Source organism: Gopherus evgoodei, chromosome 7 (genome assembly GCF_007399415.2).
Source record: "Gopherus evgoodei ecotype Sinaloan lineage chromosome 7, rGopEvg1_v1.p, whole genome shotgun sequence".
Classification (NCBI taxonomy): Eukaryota; Metazoa; Chordata; order Testudines; family Testudinidae; genus Gopherus; species Gopherus evgoodei.
Genome location: NC_044328.1, coordinates 22594787 through 22610913, shown reverse-complemented (window position 1 = coordinate 22610913; position 16127 = coordinate 22594787). Strand labels below are relative to the sequence as shown.

General features: G+C 42.2%; 1 protein-coding gene across 5 annotated transcripts in view; it reads left to right on the top strand.

Annotated features, from left to right (window-relative positions):
- UROS (uroporphyrinogen III synthase) overlaps nucleotides 1-16127 on the top strand; it is a 47067-nt gene that overhangs the window by 12829 nt on the left and 18111 nt on the right. For 4 of the 5 annotated variants that reach the window (XM_030569580.1, XM_030569582.1, XM_030569581.1 and 1 more), the window contains 2 exons: nucleotides 2779-2853; nucleotides 7151-7225. In XM_030569580.1, coding sequence (XP_030425440.1) covers nucleotides 2779-2853; nucleotides 7151-7225 — 150 coding nt within the window. Of the gene's footprint in view, nucleotides 1-2778; nucleotides 2854-7150; nucleotides 7226-10838; nucleotides 10928-16127 lie in introns of those variants that run through there. The other variant, XM_030569584.1, reaches the window with a different exon arrangement.

Sequence of the window (16127 nt, the reverse complement as noted above, 5' to 3'; positions counted from 1 at the left end):
CGGTTGGGCCCCAATCCTGATTCGGGCTTTTGAGCACTACTGGAATACATACATATTTTAAATAATTACGTATACCTCTATCATGTTATCAGTCAGGGTGCAGTCCAGAAAAGTGTGGGGGTGGGGGGGTTGTGTCACTATTTGCCCTGCAACCTGTGCATCTTACAGTGTTTTGCTACTGTAGCTCCTAGCCTGGGATGCTCACAGCCAGCCTACAAACATGCAGGTTACACCCTGAAGTATCTAGACAGCCCTGGTTCAGCAGCTCTGATCCCAGCAGCCTGACTACAGCCCCTCTCTGGCTTCCACCAGCCTGGGTTACAACCAGCAAGGTGACCCTAACACACTTCCAATCCCAAATTTTCCCAGAACCATGTGCAGTGCACTGTCCAGCCCTCTCCTGGACAATTTAGAGGAACAAACGAACCTTCTTATTTCTTTGAAGACACAAAATCACATCACAGCTTATTAACTTAAATGAGGTAAATACACCCTTCCATTTAAACGCAACACTTGAGTTGGTCTATCGTAAAAATAAAACAAATGTATTAAGATAGGACGTAGGCCAAGTGATGCCAGGTAAAGGAATAAAGTTAGAAAGGGTTACAAGCAAATAAAAGTGAAAATACACAGCTAAAAGTCTAAAACTTAATCTAGCAAGGTACAGGCCTTGTTCAACATGGTTTCTCACCTATATTCAGTTTCCAGAGACTTCCACCCTACCTTCCTCTCTACCCCCACCCTTGGTGGAAGGATCCATGTTTCTCAGCTTGCAAAAGCTCTGTTCCCTTCTGTCTGTCTGTCTAGTGATGGATGCCAAAGATGACTTCTGCCCTTGCTTATATTTTCCAAAGTTCAATTAACTTGTTTCAAGAGGCAGGATGACCTCATGCTGTTTTTCCTTTCCTGTGGTCTTCCCTTCCCCTGCTGATCTCTGTGTAAATAGAACTTTCAGTATTTCTGGTCACACCTTGTATAATTTCATTGGAGACAGGTAGACAGCTGCCTTCATTCCTATCTGGGGGAAAGCTTGTTTTTCCCTTTGGCCACAGACAGGAAAGCCTAATATCAATGAGTATCCATAATTTCTTATGTAGTGTTAACACATACAGTTCCCACTGATATTAATCACTATTGTGTCATAGGGTTTCATAAAAGACCTCCCGCTATACACTTTTATAATGTAGTAATATTGTATACAATCAGTTAATTCAATTGCTTATCACTTGAGGTTCAGACCCCCGCTGTCTTTATAGACTAATAAACCTTTTAAGTGTTTTTTTCTGAGGGTTACCCCTCAAAATAAAAATTTTTCAAACTGCAAGGAAGACAACATGAAGTCTGGTGGTAAAGGAAGCTCCATGCTCTTTCTTTCCCCTCTTGTTAGTTTAACAGCTTTGTTTACCTCATATGTAAAAGTGGACCTTCATTGTCTTTGCCTGAAGATCAGGCTGGTCAGAGAATCAAATACCCGTTCCTTTGTCTAAGGCAGACCTGTTTACCATCTCCCCTGACATACCTGGTTTAAACACACTTTAGTCATATTTCCAGCATATATTCATAACTTTTTGTACACACCCTGTGCATACATTATGCAAAAATGTTAATGGTCAATGCGTTATTAGTTTTGAAATGAAACCTCACAAGGATATTTGTACAATGATGATTACAATAGTGTGTAGGGTCTGAATACAAGGTCTGTAGTATCACACGTCTCCTCTTATTCAGACTCCTTTCTAAGCTAATCAGTCCCAATCTTTTCAATATCACCTTATTTGGAAGGCTTTCCATTTTTCCTCTTGTGTTTTTTGTTTTTTTTCCCCCCACGACTCTCTGGATCTTTTCTACTTCTACTCAGTCATTATTTAAAAAAACTGAAGGGTAGAAATGACCTCAGTATATTTCATGTGAGTCTGTACTGTTGTTTTATATAAGGCATTATAATAGGAGACCTATCAGATCTATCTCTGCTCAATCAGTTTTTCAGGAATTGAGAGGAGGAGGAGGCTGGAGCTGAACAGCATTGTTCAGTGTGAAGCTATAATTTAACTAACATTTTTAGAAGGAAAAGCTATTTCCTAACCCTTTTATTTTGGTGTCTGCTTCTCTAGGATAATATTTTTTTTCCATATTGATAGATCTATTTTTTCTTTTTTATTCAAAGCACAATCAGCGTATACATTTGTCTTATTATTTTTATAAAATAATAAAGCTGTATACTAAAGTATTCCAGTGCATGAATATAGGATTTATTTACCATTCTTTGATTTGTTGGCATGAAATCTTGCATTCATTCTACATCTAAGCTTTCAGTTTTAAGACTGAATCTATATTGGATATCCTTATTGCACAATTTGAAATTCATCAGTTTATCATACACTTTGCTCTGGAATTCTTTTTCTTCTGCAAGTTTAACTGAGTTTTTATTCCCAGTTAATGTCAAAATATAAATGAGCATTACAAGTTATAGTTGATCTGGAACTGTGCAAGTATGCATTAAGTAGTATTTTTAACACAAGTAATTGAAAACAGTATTTGTTCAACCAAAGCTTTTTTAAGTACATTATAGACTATTTTTATAGTGAACCATATAACTGATTTAAAATCTTTATGTTGTACACGTAGAATCGCTGACATATATAGTCTAGTATTGGTTATTAGTATTTTGTTGCACTCAGATTTCTCAAGATAAATAAGCAATCTTTTGGGCAGATGTCCAAATACTCTGATGTTTATGCTTTATTGCCAAATGCTTATCTGTAATGTAATGTTTTACAGCCTGGAGAAATTCTCTTAAAGAAAAATGGAATAACAAATCAGCATATGTCGTAGGAAAAGCTACAGCTTCTCTAGGTAAGCCGGATTAAAGAAGAAACCCTTATATAAAACAACCTCTTCAGTACAATTCTTGAAGCATTAACCTTAGTTCAAGGTTGCCCAGAACAAAGGCATAAGAAACTCCTTTTAATTAACAAGTGAAAATTTCTAAAACATCAGCTTTATACACATTGTCAGAGCAACACCAGCTGAGGACCTGGCCCTGGGATGCATGTTATTTTCCCCATTGTAATGCAATTGCGATTACATTAATGGTGATTTAAAAGATTAGTCAAAAAAAGAAAAAAACAGGTATTGAATTCATATGTATTTTCTGTTCTTTTATAGTATGGATGGAATGCTGATGCCACTTGAAGTCAGTGACAAAATTTCCATTGACTTCAAGGGGGTAGGATTTCATCCATTGTTTCTCTGGTGTGATCCATCATCAGAGAATTTAAACCAATTGTATAAAATGTTTTAATTATGCTGTACAAATAACTCATGCTGTGGGCAAAGAATCCTTCTACCATATGTTGAAATCCTATTAATTGATACTTAAGTTGTTTGCCTTTTGTTTTGGTTTTGAGAGCATTTCAAAGCAGAGGTAGGCTAGTAGCACAAATCAGCTATTATATAGTTCTCTTCTTTGGAGTTTACTGCACTTTTTCAGTAAAATCAGTTTTATTTATTTACTTGATCGTTATTTTATAAATGATGACTTATTCAGTATAAGGTTAGCTGAATTAATTTTAACCACTTTAACTAAGGTGTAGATTCACTGTTTGTTATTGGCCTGATACATTGGTTATAACTCTGTATGCGGTGTTTATGTTTAAGTCTGACCTAGGTGTCCCATGCAAGTTTTACATTTCTTCTATTAAGATACTATATCACATAGGTAAACAAGATGTAACATAGGCCTATAAATAGACAAGCAGCACAGTTTGATTCTAAGTTTTTCTGCTACTGTTAGCTATTATATGTGTGGTTTTTGGTGTTATGGGTAACCAAAGTCTAAATCAAACAGTGTAGAACATTTGACATTTAGCTGGGGTACTGCAGGATAAATCAGTACTGTGTTATTTAAAGTGTACAGGACTGTGGATTTTTTCCCTTCTGTTAATTTGGCACATTTTAAATCGTATGTTAATTTCATTTAAACCCTGTCCGCTTGTAAACTTCAGCATGCTAGATGACGTTTTGTTGTTTGAATTAGAAGACGAATTTATATGGCAACTGTTTTGTTACAAGTTGCATGATGTTTGTCATTAGCAGGTGTCAATAGCTATATGATGTGATTCTTTGCACCTGTCTCATTGCCTATCCCACCACTATTTGGTGTAAATGGATAGCCTGAGCAATTGTTCAGTTCCCTGCAAAAATATCTTACAGTCGCATGCCCATGAGGACAAGTGAGACTCCAGAGTTAGGTACAGGTTTTATTCCCCTTAATATGACTGGATAAACTGGGAGGCGTGATAGACATGCTGGAGGGTAGAGATAGGATATAGAGGGACTTAGACAAATTAGAAGATTGGACCAAAAGAAATCTGATGAGGTTCAACAAGGACAAGTGCAAAGTCCTGTACTTAGGATGGAAAAATCCCATGCACTGCTACAGACTAGGGACTGAGTGGCTAGGCAAGAGTTCTGCAGAAAAGGACCTAGAGGTTACAGTGGACGAGAAGCTGGATATGAGTCAACAATGTGCCCTTGTTGCCAAGAAGGCCAACAGCATTTTGGGCTGTATAAGTAGAAGCATTGCCAGCAGATCGAGAGACATGATTCTTCCCCTCTGTTCAGCGGGGCCTCATCTGGAGTGCTGTGTCCAGTTTTGGGCACCACAGTACAAGGAGGATGTGGAAAAATTGGAAAGAGTCCAGCGGAGGGCAACACAAATGATTAGGGGGCTGGAGCACATGACTTATGAGGAGAGGCTGAGGGAACTGGGATTGTTTGGTCTGCAGAAGAGAAGAATGAGGGGGGATTTAATAGCTGCTTTCAACTTCCTGAAAGGGGGTTCCAAAGAGGATGGATCTAGACTGTTCTCAGTGGTAGCAGATGACAGAACAAGGAGTAGTGGTCTCAAGTTGCAATGGGGGAGGTTTAGGTTGGATTTCAGGAAAAAGCTTTTTCACTAGGAGGGTGGTGAGACACTGGAAAGGGTTACCTAGGGACGTGGTGGAATCTCCTTCCATAGAGGTTTTTAAGGTCAGGCTTGACAAAGCCCTGGCTGGGATGATTTAGTTGGGGATTGGTCCTGCTCTGAGTAGGGAGTTGGAATAGATGATCTCCTGAGGTCCCTTCCAACCCTGATATTCTATTCCAGGGATCGGCAGGGATTCTAGTCCAGGGATTCTGTCCCTCGGCCCATGCCGCTTCCCGCAGTCCCCATTGACTTGGGAGGGCGAACCGCAGCCAGTGGGAGCTATGATCACCTGATCCTGCGGACACGGCAGATAAACAAACTGGCCCGGCCCGCCAGGTGCTTACCCTGGTGGGCTGTGTGCCAAAGGTTGCCGATCCCTGTTCTTTTCTATGATAAATCTCACTAAGGCTACCAAGATGTATGAAAGAGCCTCAAGGAGACAAAAGATAGCTTAGCTTTGCATCAGATGTTTTGTTTTTGTGCAAGAGACCTAAAATGTTTAGTGATATTTAGCATATATGGGTTAACGGTTGCTTAGCATTGGGGTAATCTGGATTTAATTTCTAGAAGTACAGAAGATACTAATTTAACTATACATAGAAGGTCACAATTTACAAGATCAGTCAAGATAAAGAAAATAATATGGACTGAAAGGAAGCTTGAGCCAGTCACATCTGACCCTATTTAGTTAACTACTTGGGATTTCCAGAATATATGCCTTTAAGGTAAATAAGAGACATACTGTACTCTTGTATTTTCATTTTTTTATCCTGCATCGCAGAGGGGAGCTGCACACCTGATAAGCTACGTCTATATGCTCAGCAGGAGCACAGGCGCAATCACAGGGAGTGCACCCTGTTTTCTGCAATGAACCAACACTGGCACCTTTGCCCCCTGTAAATTTGGGGCCAATGATTAAGGCTATGTTTTAGTCACAGGTATTTTTAGTAAAAGTCATGGACAGGTCACAGGCAGTAAACAAAAATTCACGGCATGTGACCTGTCCATGACTTTTACTAAAAATACCTGTGATTAAAACTTGGGTGGGAGGCCGGGGGAGAGGGGTGACCCAGGTCCCACCACTGGTGCTGAGGTGAGGGAGGGAACCAGGTCAAGGCGTGTGGCCTGAGACCCCCGCTGTGCTGGGAGGTGAGGGGGGAAGCTGGGCTGAGGCACGCAGCCCAGGACCCCTGCTGGTGTGGGAGTGGGAGCTGGGCTGAGGTGCACAGCCCGGGACCCCTGCTGGTGCTGGGATGGGGGGTCAGGAGCCAGGCTGAGGCATGTGGCCCAGGACCTCTGCTGGTGCTGAGTGTGGGGGAGAAGCCAGGCTGAGGTGCACGGCCCGGGACCCCTGCTGGTGCTGGGATGGGGGGTCAGGAGCCAGGCTGAGGCATGTGGCCCAGGACCTCTGCTGGTGCTGAGTGTGGGGGAGAAGCCAGGCTGAGGTGCACGGCCCGGGACCCCTGCTGGTGCTGGGATGGGGGGTCAGGAGCCAGGCTGAGGCATGTGGCCCAGGACCCCTGCTGGTGCTGACGGAGGAGGATTGGCAGGGTCTCCCTACCCGGCTCCACGTCCCTACAGCGTCTAGGCAGTGGAGGGGCACAAACACTGGCTGCTGTAGCTCCCATTTACTGGGAACCGCAGCCAATGGGAGCTGTGACGGAGGGCCCTGCAGCCACGGGCAGCGTGTGGCATGGAGCCCCCCTGGCCCCTCCACCGCCTAGGAGCTGCAGGACCATTCCAATGGGAGCTCCCTCACCCTGAGATATTTCCCCCCACACACACTTTCCAACCTCCTGCCCCTGCGTTCCCTCCCACACACCCAAACTGCTGCTGCTGCTGGCTGAGGAGCTGCCTGGCTCAGGCAACCCCTGAGCCAGCAGCAGCCACTGTAGAAGTCACGGAGGTTACGGAAAGTCACGGAATCTGTGACATCCATGACAGACTCGCAGCATTACTCACAAACAGGCTCCCCCATGTTGCTCTCCCTCTGTGTGATCAAGGCTCAAATCCTTAGGTGGTACATTACTTTAAAAAATGATTCAAGAAAATCTAAACAAAATTCAGTAAAAGATGGATCAAGCTGGATCTCCTTTTTCCATTCAAGTATTTCTGAAAATAAACTCAGATTGGTTGTCACATTCTGTCAAACAATATATTTCTTTGTTACTTTTCTTACAGTGGAGGAAATTGGTCTTGCTCCACAAGGAGAAAAGTGTGGAAATGCTGAAAAACTAGCTGGATACATTTGTGCAAGTAAGTATGCAGAAATCTTTCAGTTAAGGCAAATTTATTTTAAACTTATTTAAATTTATTTTAAAATATTGCACATAGTCTGTGTAGAGGTGTTCAGTAGAATCCTGAAACACCTTTTGTTGGAATGCTTCAGTTGTCCCCATCATGTTTTGGATAAATAGGTTTATACAATATCTAATCAGTATATTAGTTTATATGAAGTAAATTGTAATAATAATTATAAAATATTTTATGGTCCAACAGACAAAGTGGCATTTACTGACCCTATTGGCCACGACTTTTATAATGTAATGAAAGGCAGAGCTGCAAATGTAGCCTGTTTATGTATCTTGGTGCAATTGATATTCCATGTTCCTTTGATACTGATTTTCCTTGCTTCAGAGTTAGATATTAACCCAAACCAAATGAGGCTGGCATTTCCCCCCTCCTCACACCATTGTCCAATGATTCAAAAGTAGATAAAGGGATAACGCTTTCTCCCTCCAAATTAACCAGACAAGTCCCAAATAAGAATTGTTTTGAGAAAGTTAAGAAAGCAGGGGTGGAAGGAAGGTTCCAAGGGAAAGCTGAGCTTAGCTTTTATTATGGTGAAAGCTGTAATGCAGGACTACTAGCTACTTCTAACAATATCAAACTCTTGTCTGTTCAGTGTGATTTCAAGTCAGCTGGTCCAGTGGAAAATACTAATTTAGAAAGCTTAGGTATTGTCTTTATCAGTTTTTGTTATACTGTCCTGCACTGCATATAGCCATGCTATTAAATTATTATGTATTGTATGCACAAATAGTGGGGAACTAACCAGCTCCATACTCAGAAATTTGAAGTTTCAATTTTCCCTGTAGTAGTGTTTTTGAGAAACATGTTTAGGCCTGGGGGCTGATTATTGTTTATTGGGCAACTGTAAGATAGAACAACTACAAGCCGTACAGAGATGTTTCATGATCAAACAGCTGGGATTCTAGAATTAGGAGAAACCTACACCATAAGAGATAATTGCTAAGGAAGTGAGACTGGTATCAGAACTTCTGATATAGACAGTGTTTAGGAGAGTTCATAATTGATGTTCATACTGACTTTAAAGTGTGTTCAAATTCAGACTGATATTTGCTTGATGAGATCACCAGAGATCACCACAGATTTAGGCAGGAACTAATGTTAAAAAGTCTTTGAGATTTATTGAGCTCTGCATGTGTGCCAGCTGTAGAAACTCTGTGAGGCTGTGCACTGTCTAGGTGCTCTGTACCCTAAGTCCACTGAATACTGAGTTTGTCCCTCTGCTGGTAATGCAAGGTGTCAGGGTGTTAAGGAAACTGCAATGCAGAGTCGCAAAGAGACAGTGAAATTGAAGATTGGGGGAAACAGCCATTCAACTGAAGAATTGCTTTTTATAGGCCAGGGAGATGAGAGCTTTCTGCTCCAAACGTTGGGGGGAAGAAGGGGGCGAGGAAGGGGCAAAAACATTGGTTTAGGGACATAGGCAGTATCCATCAATAGAACAGAGAATGACTAGGCTTTGAAAAGTCATTTTATTTAACCAGTAAAGTGAAAATGGTCCACCTCTGGACAGCCAGAGGCAGAAACAGATGGTGATCAGTGCAGTTATTTTAGCTGTTAGGTAAATTACTGTAGCTGCTATCTTAAATACTTTATTACTTGACCATACTTTATCATCCTGCTGACTACATGTATCTTTTAGCGAGGTGCTCAGATACTGTAGTGATGGGCACGGGATCAGAACCTAGGTAGATTATTTTTTGGCCATTGGACATAACATTTGTTATGGGTGGAGGGTTATTAGTACAGTCTTTTATGCACAACAGAGATTTATGTAGCCAAATGACAAAGCAGGATTAGATCTGTCAAACTTTTATTTACAGACAAGCTGCAAGATTTTTTTTAAGTTGCATAAGCAGGTTTTTAAATAAATTGAATCATCTTAATAATCAAGAAAGACAGCTGCTGACTTTAAATGAAAAAAAATTCTGGAAGTGAAAAATGTAGTAGTAATATCTTGGCCTATACAAGACTGCACAAGGCATAAAAGAACAACAAATGGTCCCTATCTTAAAGATCATGCAATACAGAAGGTTTTCTCAGAGATTATTTTTAAAAAAATTGTGGGTAACCATAATTTTGGATTGTAGGTTAGTATTTGTGGGTTTTGCAGAAAAGGTGCATTTTGAAGAGAATTTGAAAGAAGAGAGGACAGATGTCTGTCCTGGCCATGTGATCGGAGAATGTAGGAAAAAAAATCATAGATTTAGAATAAATGCAAGGGGAAAAAAATGTGTAATACCAAGGATTACTCTCCAGAGACTGGAATTGTGACATTTTTAGGAAATCCAATAATAAGAAAGGACCTGCACTGCACTAAAGCAAAATGACCTTTAAGAGCTCTATTGATTGCTCCAAGACAGTGCTGTATTACAGAAAAGGAAGTCTTTATCTGACCCCAATAAATGACTGTACCATTCCAATGAGTACAACAGCAGCCCTGGAAAAAACAGAGGCTTGCCTGCCATGCAGGATCAAAAGTGATGAAAAGAAAGGAGGGCAAACCAGCCCTTCGTTTTAAATTAAATCTAAAAAGATTTTTGGTTTGGCTGCTTCTTATTTGACTTTTAGGAGGATAACCTGCCCCCACCTGGGTGTGTGCATTAAAGGCACAGCCTTCTCCCTAATAGACTTTGGGTATGTCTAAGACTACGAAATTAGGTCGAATTTATAGAAGTCTTTTTTTAGAAATTGTTTTTATACAGTCGATTGTGTGTGTCCCTAAACAAAATGCTCTAAGTGTATTACTCAGCGGACTACGTCCACAATACCGAGGCTAGCGTTAACTTCCGGAGTGTTGCACTGTGGGTAGCTATCCCACAGTTCCCGCAGTCTCTGCCACCCATTGGAATTCTGGGTTGAGATCCCAATGCCAGATGGGGCAAAAACAGTGTCGTGGGTGGTTCTGGGTACATGTCATCAGGTCCCCCTCTCTCTCCCTCCCTCCGTGAAAGCAACAGCAGGCAATCATTTCGCGCCTTTTTTCCTGGATTATCTGAGCAGACGCCATACCACGGCAAGCATGGAGCCCGCTCAGCTCACTGTCTCCGTACATCTCCTGGGTGCTGGCAGACGTGGGACTGCATTGCTACACAGCAGCAGCTCATTGCCTTTTAGCAGTACACGGTGCATTACAATTGGTAGCCATCATTGTCATATTTCTGGGTGCTCTTTTAGCCAACCTCGGTGAGATCGGTCAGGGGCGCCTGGGCAGACATGGGAGCGACTCAGCCAGGTCATTCCCATCTTCTGCCGAGCATCCTGGAGATGACGATGGCTGGCAGTCGTACTGCACCATCTGCTGCCAGCCTAAGATCTATAAGATAGATGGATCAAAACAAGAAATTGACCCGATTTGTTTTGTGAAATCAATGGCCTGCTAAGCCCAGGGTTTTGAGTTCAATCCTTGAGGGGGCCATTCTATGTGACAGTTGTTTGTGTTTCTCCTTGATGCAAAGCCACCCCCTTTGTTGATTTTAATTCCCTGTAAGCCATGTCATCAGTCGCCCCTCCCTCCATCAGAGCAACAGCAGACAATCGTTTCGCGCCTTCTTTTCAGTGCAGACACCATAGCACTGGGAATATGGAGCCCGATCAGATCACCACGGCAATTATGAGCACTATAAACAACACACACATTATCCTGCAGTATATGCAGAACCAGAACCTGCAAAAGCGAAACCAGGCGAGGAGGCAATGGCAACACGTTGACGAGAGTGATGAGGACATAGACATGGACATAGACTTCTCACAAAATATGGGCCCCAGCAATGTGCACAGTTAATGGGGCAGGTTCATGCTGTGGAACACGGATTCTGGGCCTGGGAAACAAGCACAGACTGGTGGGACCGCATAGTGTTGCAGGTCTGGGATGATTCCCAGTGGCTGCGAAACTTTAGCATGCGTAAGGGCATTTTCATGGAACTTTGTGACTTGCTTTCGGCTCTCCTGAAGCACCAGAATACCAGGATGAGAGCAGCCCTCACAGTTGAGAAGCAAGTGGCAATAGCCCGTGGAAGCTTGCAATGCCAGACAGCTACTGGTCAGTCGGGAATCAATTTGGAGTGGGCAAAGCTACTGTGGGGGTTGCTGTGATCCAAGTAGCCAACGCAATCAAAGAACTACTGATAACAAGGGTAGTGACTCTGGGAAATGTGCAGGCTATAGTGGACAGCTTTGCTGCAATGGGGTTCCCTAACTGTGGGAGGGCAATAGATGGAATACATATCCCTATCTTGGGACTGGAGCACCAAGCCAGAGAGTACATAAACCGAAAGGGGTACTTTTCAATGGTGCTGCAAGCACTGGTGGATCACAAGGGACATTTCATCAACATCAATGTGGGATGGCTGGGAAAGGTACATGATGCTTGCATCTTCAGGAACTCTGGTCCGTTTCAAAAGCTGCAGGATGGGACTTTCTTCCCAGACCAGAAAATAACCGTTGGGGACGTTGAAATGCCTATAGTTATCCTTGGGGACCCAGCCTACCCTTTAATGCCATGGGTCATGAAGCTGTACACAGGCAGCCTGGACAGTAGTCAGGAGCTGTTCAACTATTGGCTGAGTAAGTGCAGAATGGTGGTAGAATGTGCATTTGGACGTTTAAAAAAGTTTACTGACTCTGTTAGACCTCAGCAAAACCAATATTCCCATTGTTATTACTGCTTGCTGTGCGCTCCACAGTATCTGTGAGAGTAAGGGGGAGACATTTATGGCAGGGTGGGAGGTTGAGGCAAATCGCCTGTTCGCTTATTATGCGCAGCTAGACACCAGGGTGGTTAGAAGAGTACAGGAGGGAGCGGTGCGCATCAGAGAAGCTTTGAAAACCAGTTTCATGACTGACCAGGCTACGATGTGAAAGTTCTGTTTGTTTCTCCTTGATGAAACCCCCCCTTGGTTCACTCTACTTCCCTGTAAGCTAACCACTATCCCCTCCCCACTTTGATCACAGCTTGCAGAGGCAATAAAGTCATTGTAGCTTCACATTCATGCATTCTTTGTTAATTCATCACACAAATAGAGGGATAACTGCCAAGGTAGCCCAGGAGAGGTGGGGGAGGAGGAAAGGACAAGGCCACACTGCACTTTAAAACTTATTGAATGCCAGCCTTCTGTTGCTTGGGCAATCCTTTGGGGTGGAGTGTCCCCTCACCACATTCTTGGGTGTCTGGGTGAGGAGGCTATGGAACCTGGGGAGGAGGGCGATTGGTTACACAAAGGCTGTAGGGGCAGTCTGTGCTCCTGCTGCCTTTCCTGCAGCTCAGCCATACGCTGCAGCGTATGAATTTGATGCTCCAGCAGCCTGAGCATTGACTCCTGCCTTTTGTCAGCAAGCTCACGCCACCTATCATCTTCAGCCCGCCACAGATGTCCCTGGAGGATTTGTGCTCCATCCTCAGACACGTTAGCAGACTTTTCCAGTAGCTGTACTGGCCGTAAATGCCAGGGAAAATTAATCATTAAACACACTTGCTTTTAAACCATGTCTAATAGTTACAAAGGTACACTCACCAGAGGTCCCTTCTCCATCTATAGGGTCCGGGAGCCCGCCTTGGGTGGGTTCTGGGGTTACTGATTCCAAGTCCAGGGTGAGAAACAGATCCTGGCAGTTGGGGAGAGCGGCTTCTCCACTTCCTTCATGTGAGCTATCTTCAACCTCCTCATCATCATCTTCCTCGTCCCCCAAGCCTGCGTCAGTGTTGCGTCCTACTCCACTGACGGAGTCAAAGCACAGGATTGGGGTACTGGTGGCTGCACCCTTAGAATGGCATGCAGCTCATCATAGAAGCGGCGTGTTTGGAACTGTGACCCGGAGTGGCTGTTTGCCTCTCTGTTTTTTGGTAGGCTTGCCTGAGCTCCTTAATTTTCATGCGGCACTGCCATGAGTCCCTGTTATAGCCTCTGTCCTTCATGCCCTTGGAGGCTTTTTCAAATGTTTTGGCATTTCATTTACTGGAACGGAGTTCAGCTAGCATGGCTTCGTCTCCCTATTCAGCGATCAGATCCCGTACCTCCCGTTCGGTCCATGCTGGAGCTCTTTTGCGATTCTGGGACTCCCTGGTCACCTCTGCTGATGAGCTCTTCATGGTCACCTGTGCTGATCAGCTCTCCATGCTGGCCAAACAGGAAATGAAATTCAAAAGTTCGCAGGACTTTTCCTGTCTACCTGGCCAGTGCATCTGAGTCGAGGGCGCTGTCCAGAGTGGTCACAATGAAGCACTCTGGGATAGCTCCTGGAGGCCAATATTGTTGAATTGCGTCCACACTACCCCAAATTCGACCCGGCAAGGCCGATTTCAGTGCTAATCCCCTCGTCAGAGGTGGAGTAAAGAAATCTATTTAAAGAGCCCTTTAAGTCAAAAAAAAAAAAGGCTTAGTCGTGTGGACGGGTGCAGGGTTAAATCAAGGTAATGCTGCTAAATTTGACCTAAAATCGTAGTGTAGACCAGGTCTTTTCTCACTTCCTCCTCGGTAAGCCCCTTCTTTTCCTCCACATTTGTTCTCTATGGGTTGGAGAGACAGTGGGTTGCTCTGCTGATACACTTATCCCAGCTCTTATTGTTTGCTCTGCTTAGCCCAGCAGCTTCTTCCCTGTTCTCCACACACTCGGGCAGTGCAGAGCAAGGAGCTGGTACTGATAGAGGCAGCCAGATGGGAAACTACCTTCTGGTGAGAGCAGGTGAACTACCTCCAGAACCAACAGCAGCCCCTGGAAGCCACCAGCAGGAAAGCAGGAATTGCACCTCTTACACCAATTTGGGAAAAATTCCTGGGCTGAGGGCAGCTTCTTGTTAGATCCCAAGCAACATTTTAGAATACTACAAAATTGCAAGAATCTCAATACACTTGCAAAAAATGCAATGAATGCATCATAACAATACAGAAAATTTCAATCAGTGGGGACTCTTGTTGCTGATGTGAACATACCCAACCTGATAAGTCTAAGTTGGGTTATAAATAAGTGCAATCAATTTATCAAATCGTTTATAACAACCTCTGAAGTAAGAGATAAATTATAATAATGTCCTGAATCAATGTTTTCTATTGTGCACTTATTAGTCAGCCATTTCTTTTTGCTTATACATAAAATTACAAATAAGGAATTAAATGAGAAGACTAAATCTAGATAGACAAAAGGTTGTGTGTCATTTATATTTGCTGTCAGCATGAAAAAAAAACCCTGAACTGGTTACATTTCTTTTGTTATTTACTTTCTATGTTTTTGGTCTTGATTTTGGCTTAGCTAATCAGGAGAATAGATCAAATGACTCCTTAATTAAATAGGTAGTTTCAGTCTCTTTTAAAGACAAATCTTTTTTGCTTTATTAGAATTTTATGTCTTTGTAGTGTTGATTTTGTAAGTTAGAGGATGCTTCTGGTGCCAGTGCTTGTTACATTGTATATTGATACAGAGCTATCGAACTGTTATTCTTTGCTTTGTAAACACAAGTCAGAAAGGATAAGTGTTACTTTCAAGATAGCACATTGGCATTTCAATTAACAAACATGAGTTTTGGTTGGACTGATATTAATGTATTTTGCCTTTATCTCATAGAATACTCTTCTGCATTTTATCTCAATTTTTTGCTTCCTGTAATTTATTACTTTTATTATTAATGTCTCTGGGTCCTAATAAAACTTCAGTTTGAAATTAGGATATTCAGATCAATTTGTGTTGACTGCTAATAAGGTCCTTCAATTTGATTTTTACTATGGTGTCTGTTTTTTTCCCCAGAGGCAACTCTGATGCTTAATGCTGAAAACCAAGAATCTCTTTTCAGTGCTTAAAATAAACAACCCAATCTGTGGTGTATTGTGCGATTGACTCCTGAAAAAAATCTCTTTAAGGGAAAATTGAATTATTAATAAATTTTGAAGGCCTCCACTTATTTAAAAAAGAGTGATGTAGGTGTGCAGAATTTTGCCTCAGACCATTGTGTGCATCAGTATATATTTTACATTAAGTATCCTATAAAAAAGCAAATGTGTGCACAGACTTTATTAGAATATGTCCACTGCTCAGAAGTTGTTTCATGCTGAAAAAAATCACAAGAAGTTTGTTGTTCCATTTAGGAAAAAAGAAAGATTGGTCATTTCCATAGTTTCATTTGCTTCTGACATGGATCTCTATTTCATTAAAATATGAATCCACATGTTGGGTTCTCTGTTCAGTGGTAAAAATAACAATTGCAAAAGCATTATTTAGAAATAGATACTACAGGAAGTTTGGTTAGAATATCAAGTATAATGTAGTATTTCAAGTTGTAATATGGTGGAGGGAGCTGTGTTACTTCTTTTGTTAAAAGCACTCAAAATGTTAACCAAACGCCTGACAAACCACCATCTCATTTTAAACAGAAAGCAGTGATGGGCAGTAGCATCGAAAAAGACTGGGAGGACTACCCATATATACCTGACCTTCTGGTGAACCTTGAAATAAATAGTTATCCAGATTGTTGTTTTTTTTCCTTTCTCTCTCTCTCTCTCATATTCATTCCCCCCAGCATCTAGCTCAGTGATGCCCTGATCCTGCTTGGGGCTTCTATACACTACCATTTTACAGATAAATATAATCATATCCCTCCTTCCTCTGTTATCTTTCACCCCTATTTTCTAAGTAAACAATCACTTGCAATAAAAAATAACAACAGTTTTCTGAAGTAGTGACCTAAATTATTTATTTAAAAAATCCCTAAAATCCAGCAAAAGATTGAAATACTCCCAAAATACAGTTAATGTTCTCTCATTCCCATACAGTGGGGGAGCTTCTATTCACAAACACTGCCGTCATTCTTGTTGGAATTAGGGTCTTCGCTTCCATGCCTACCCTATCAGATAGGGTTTGT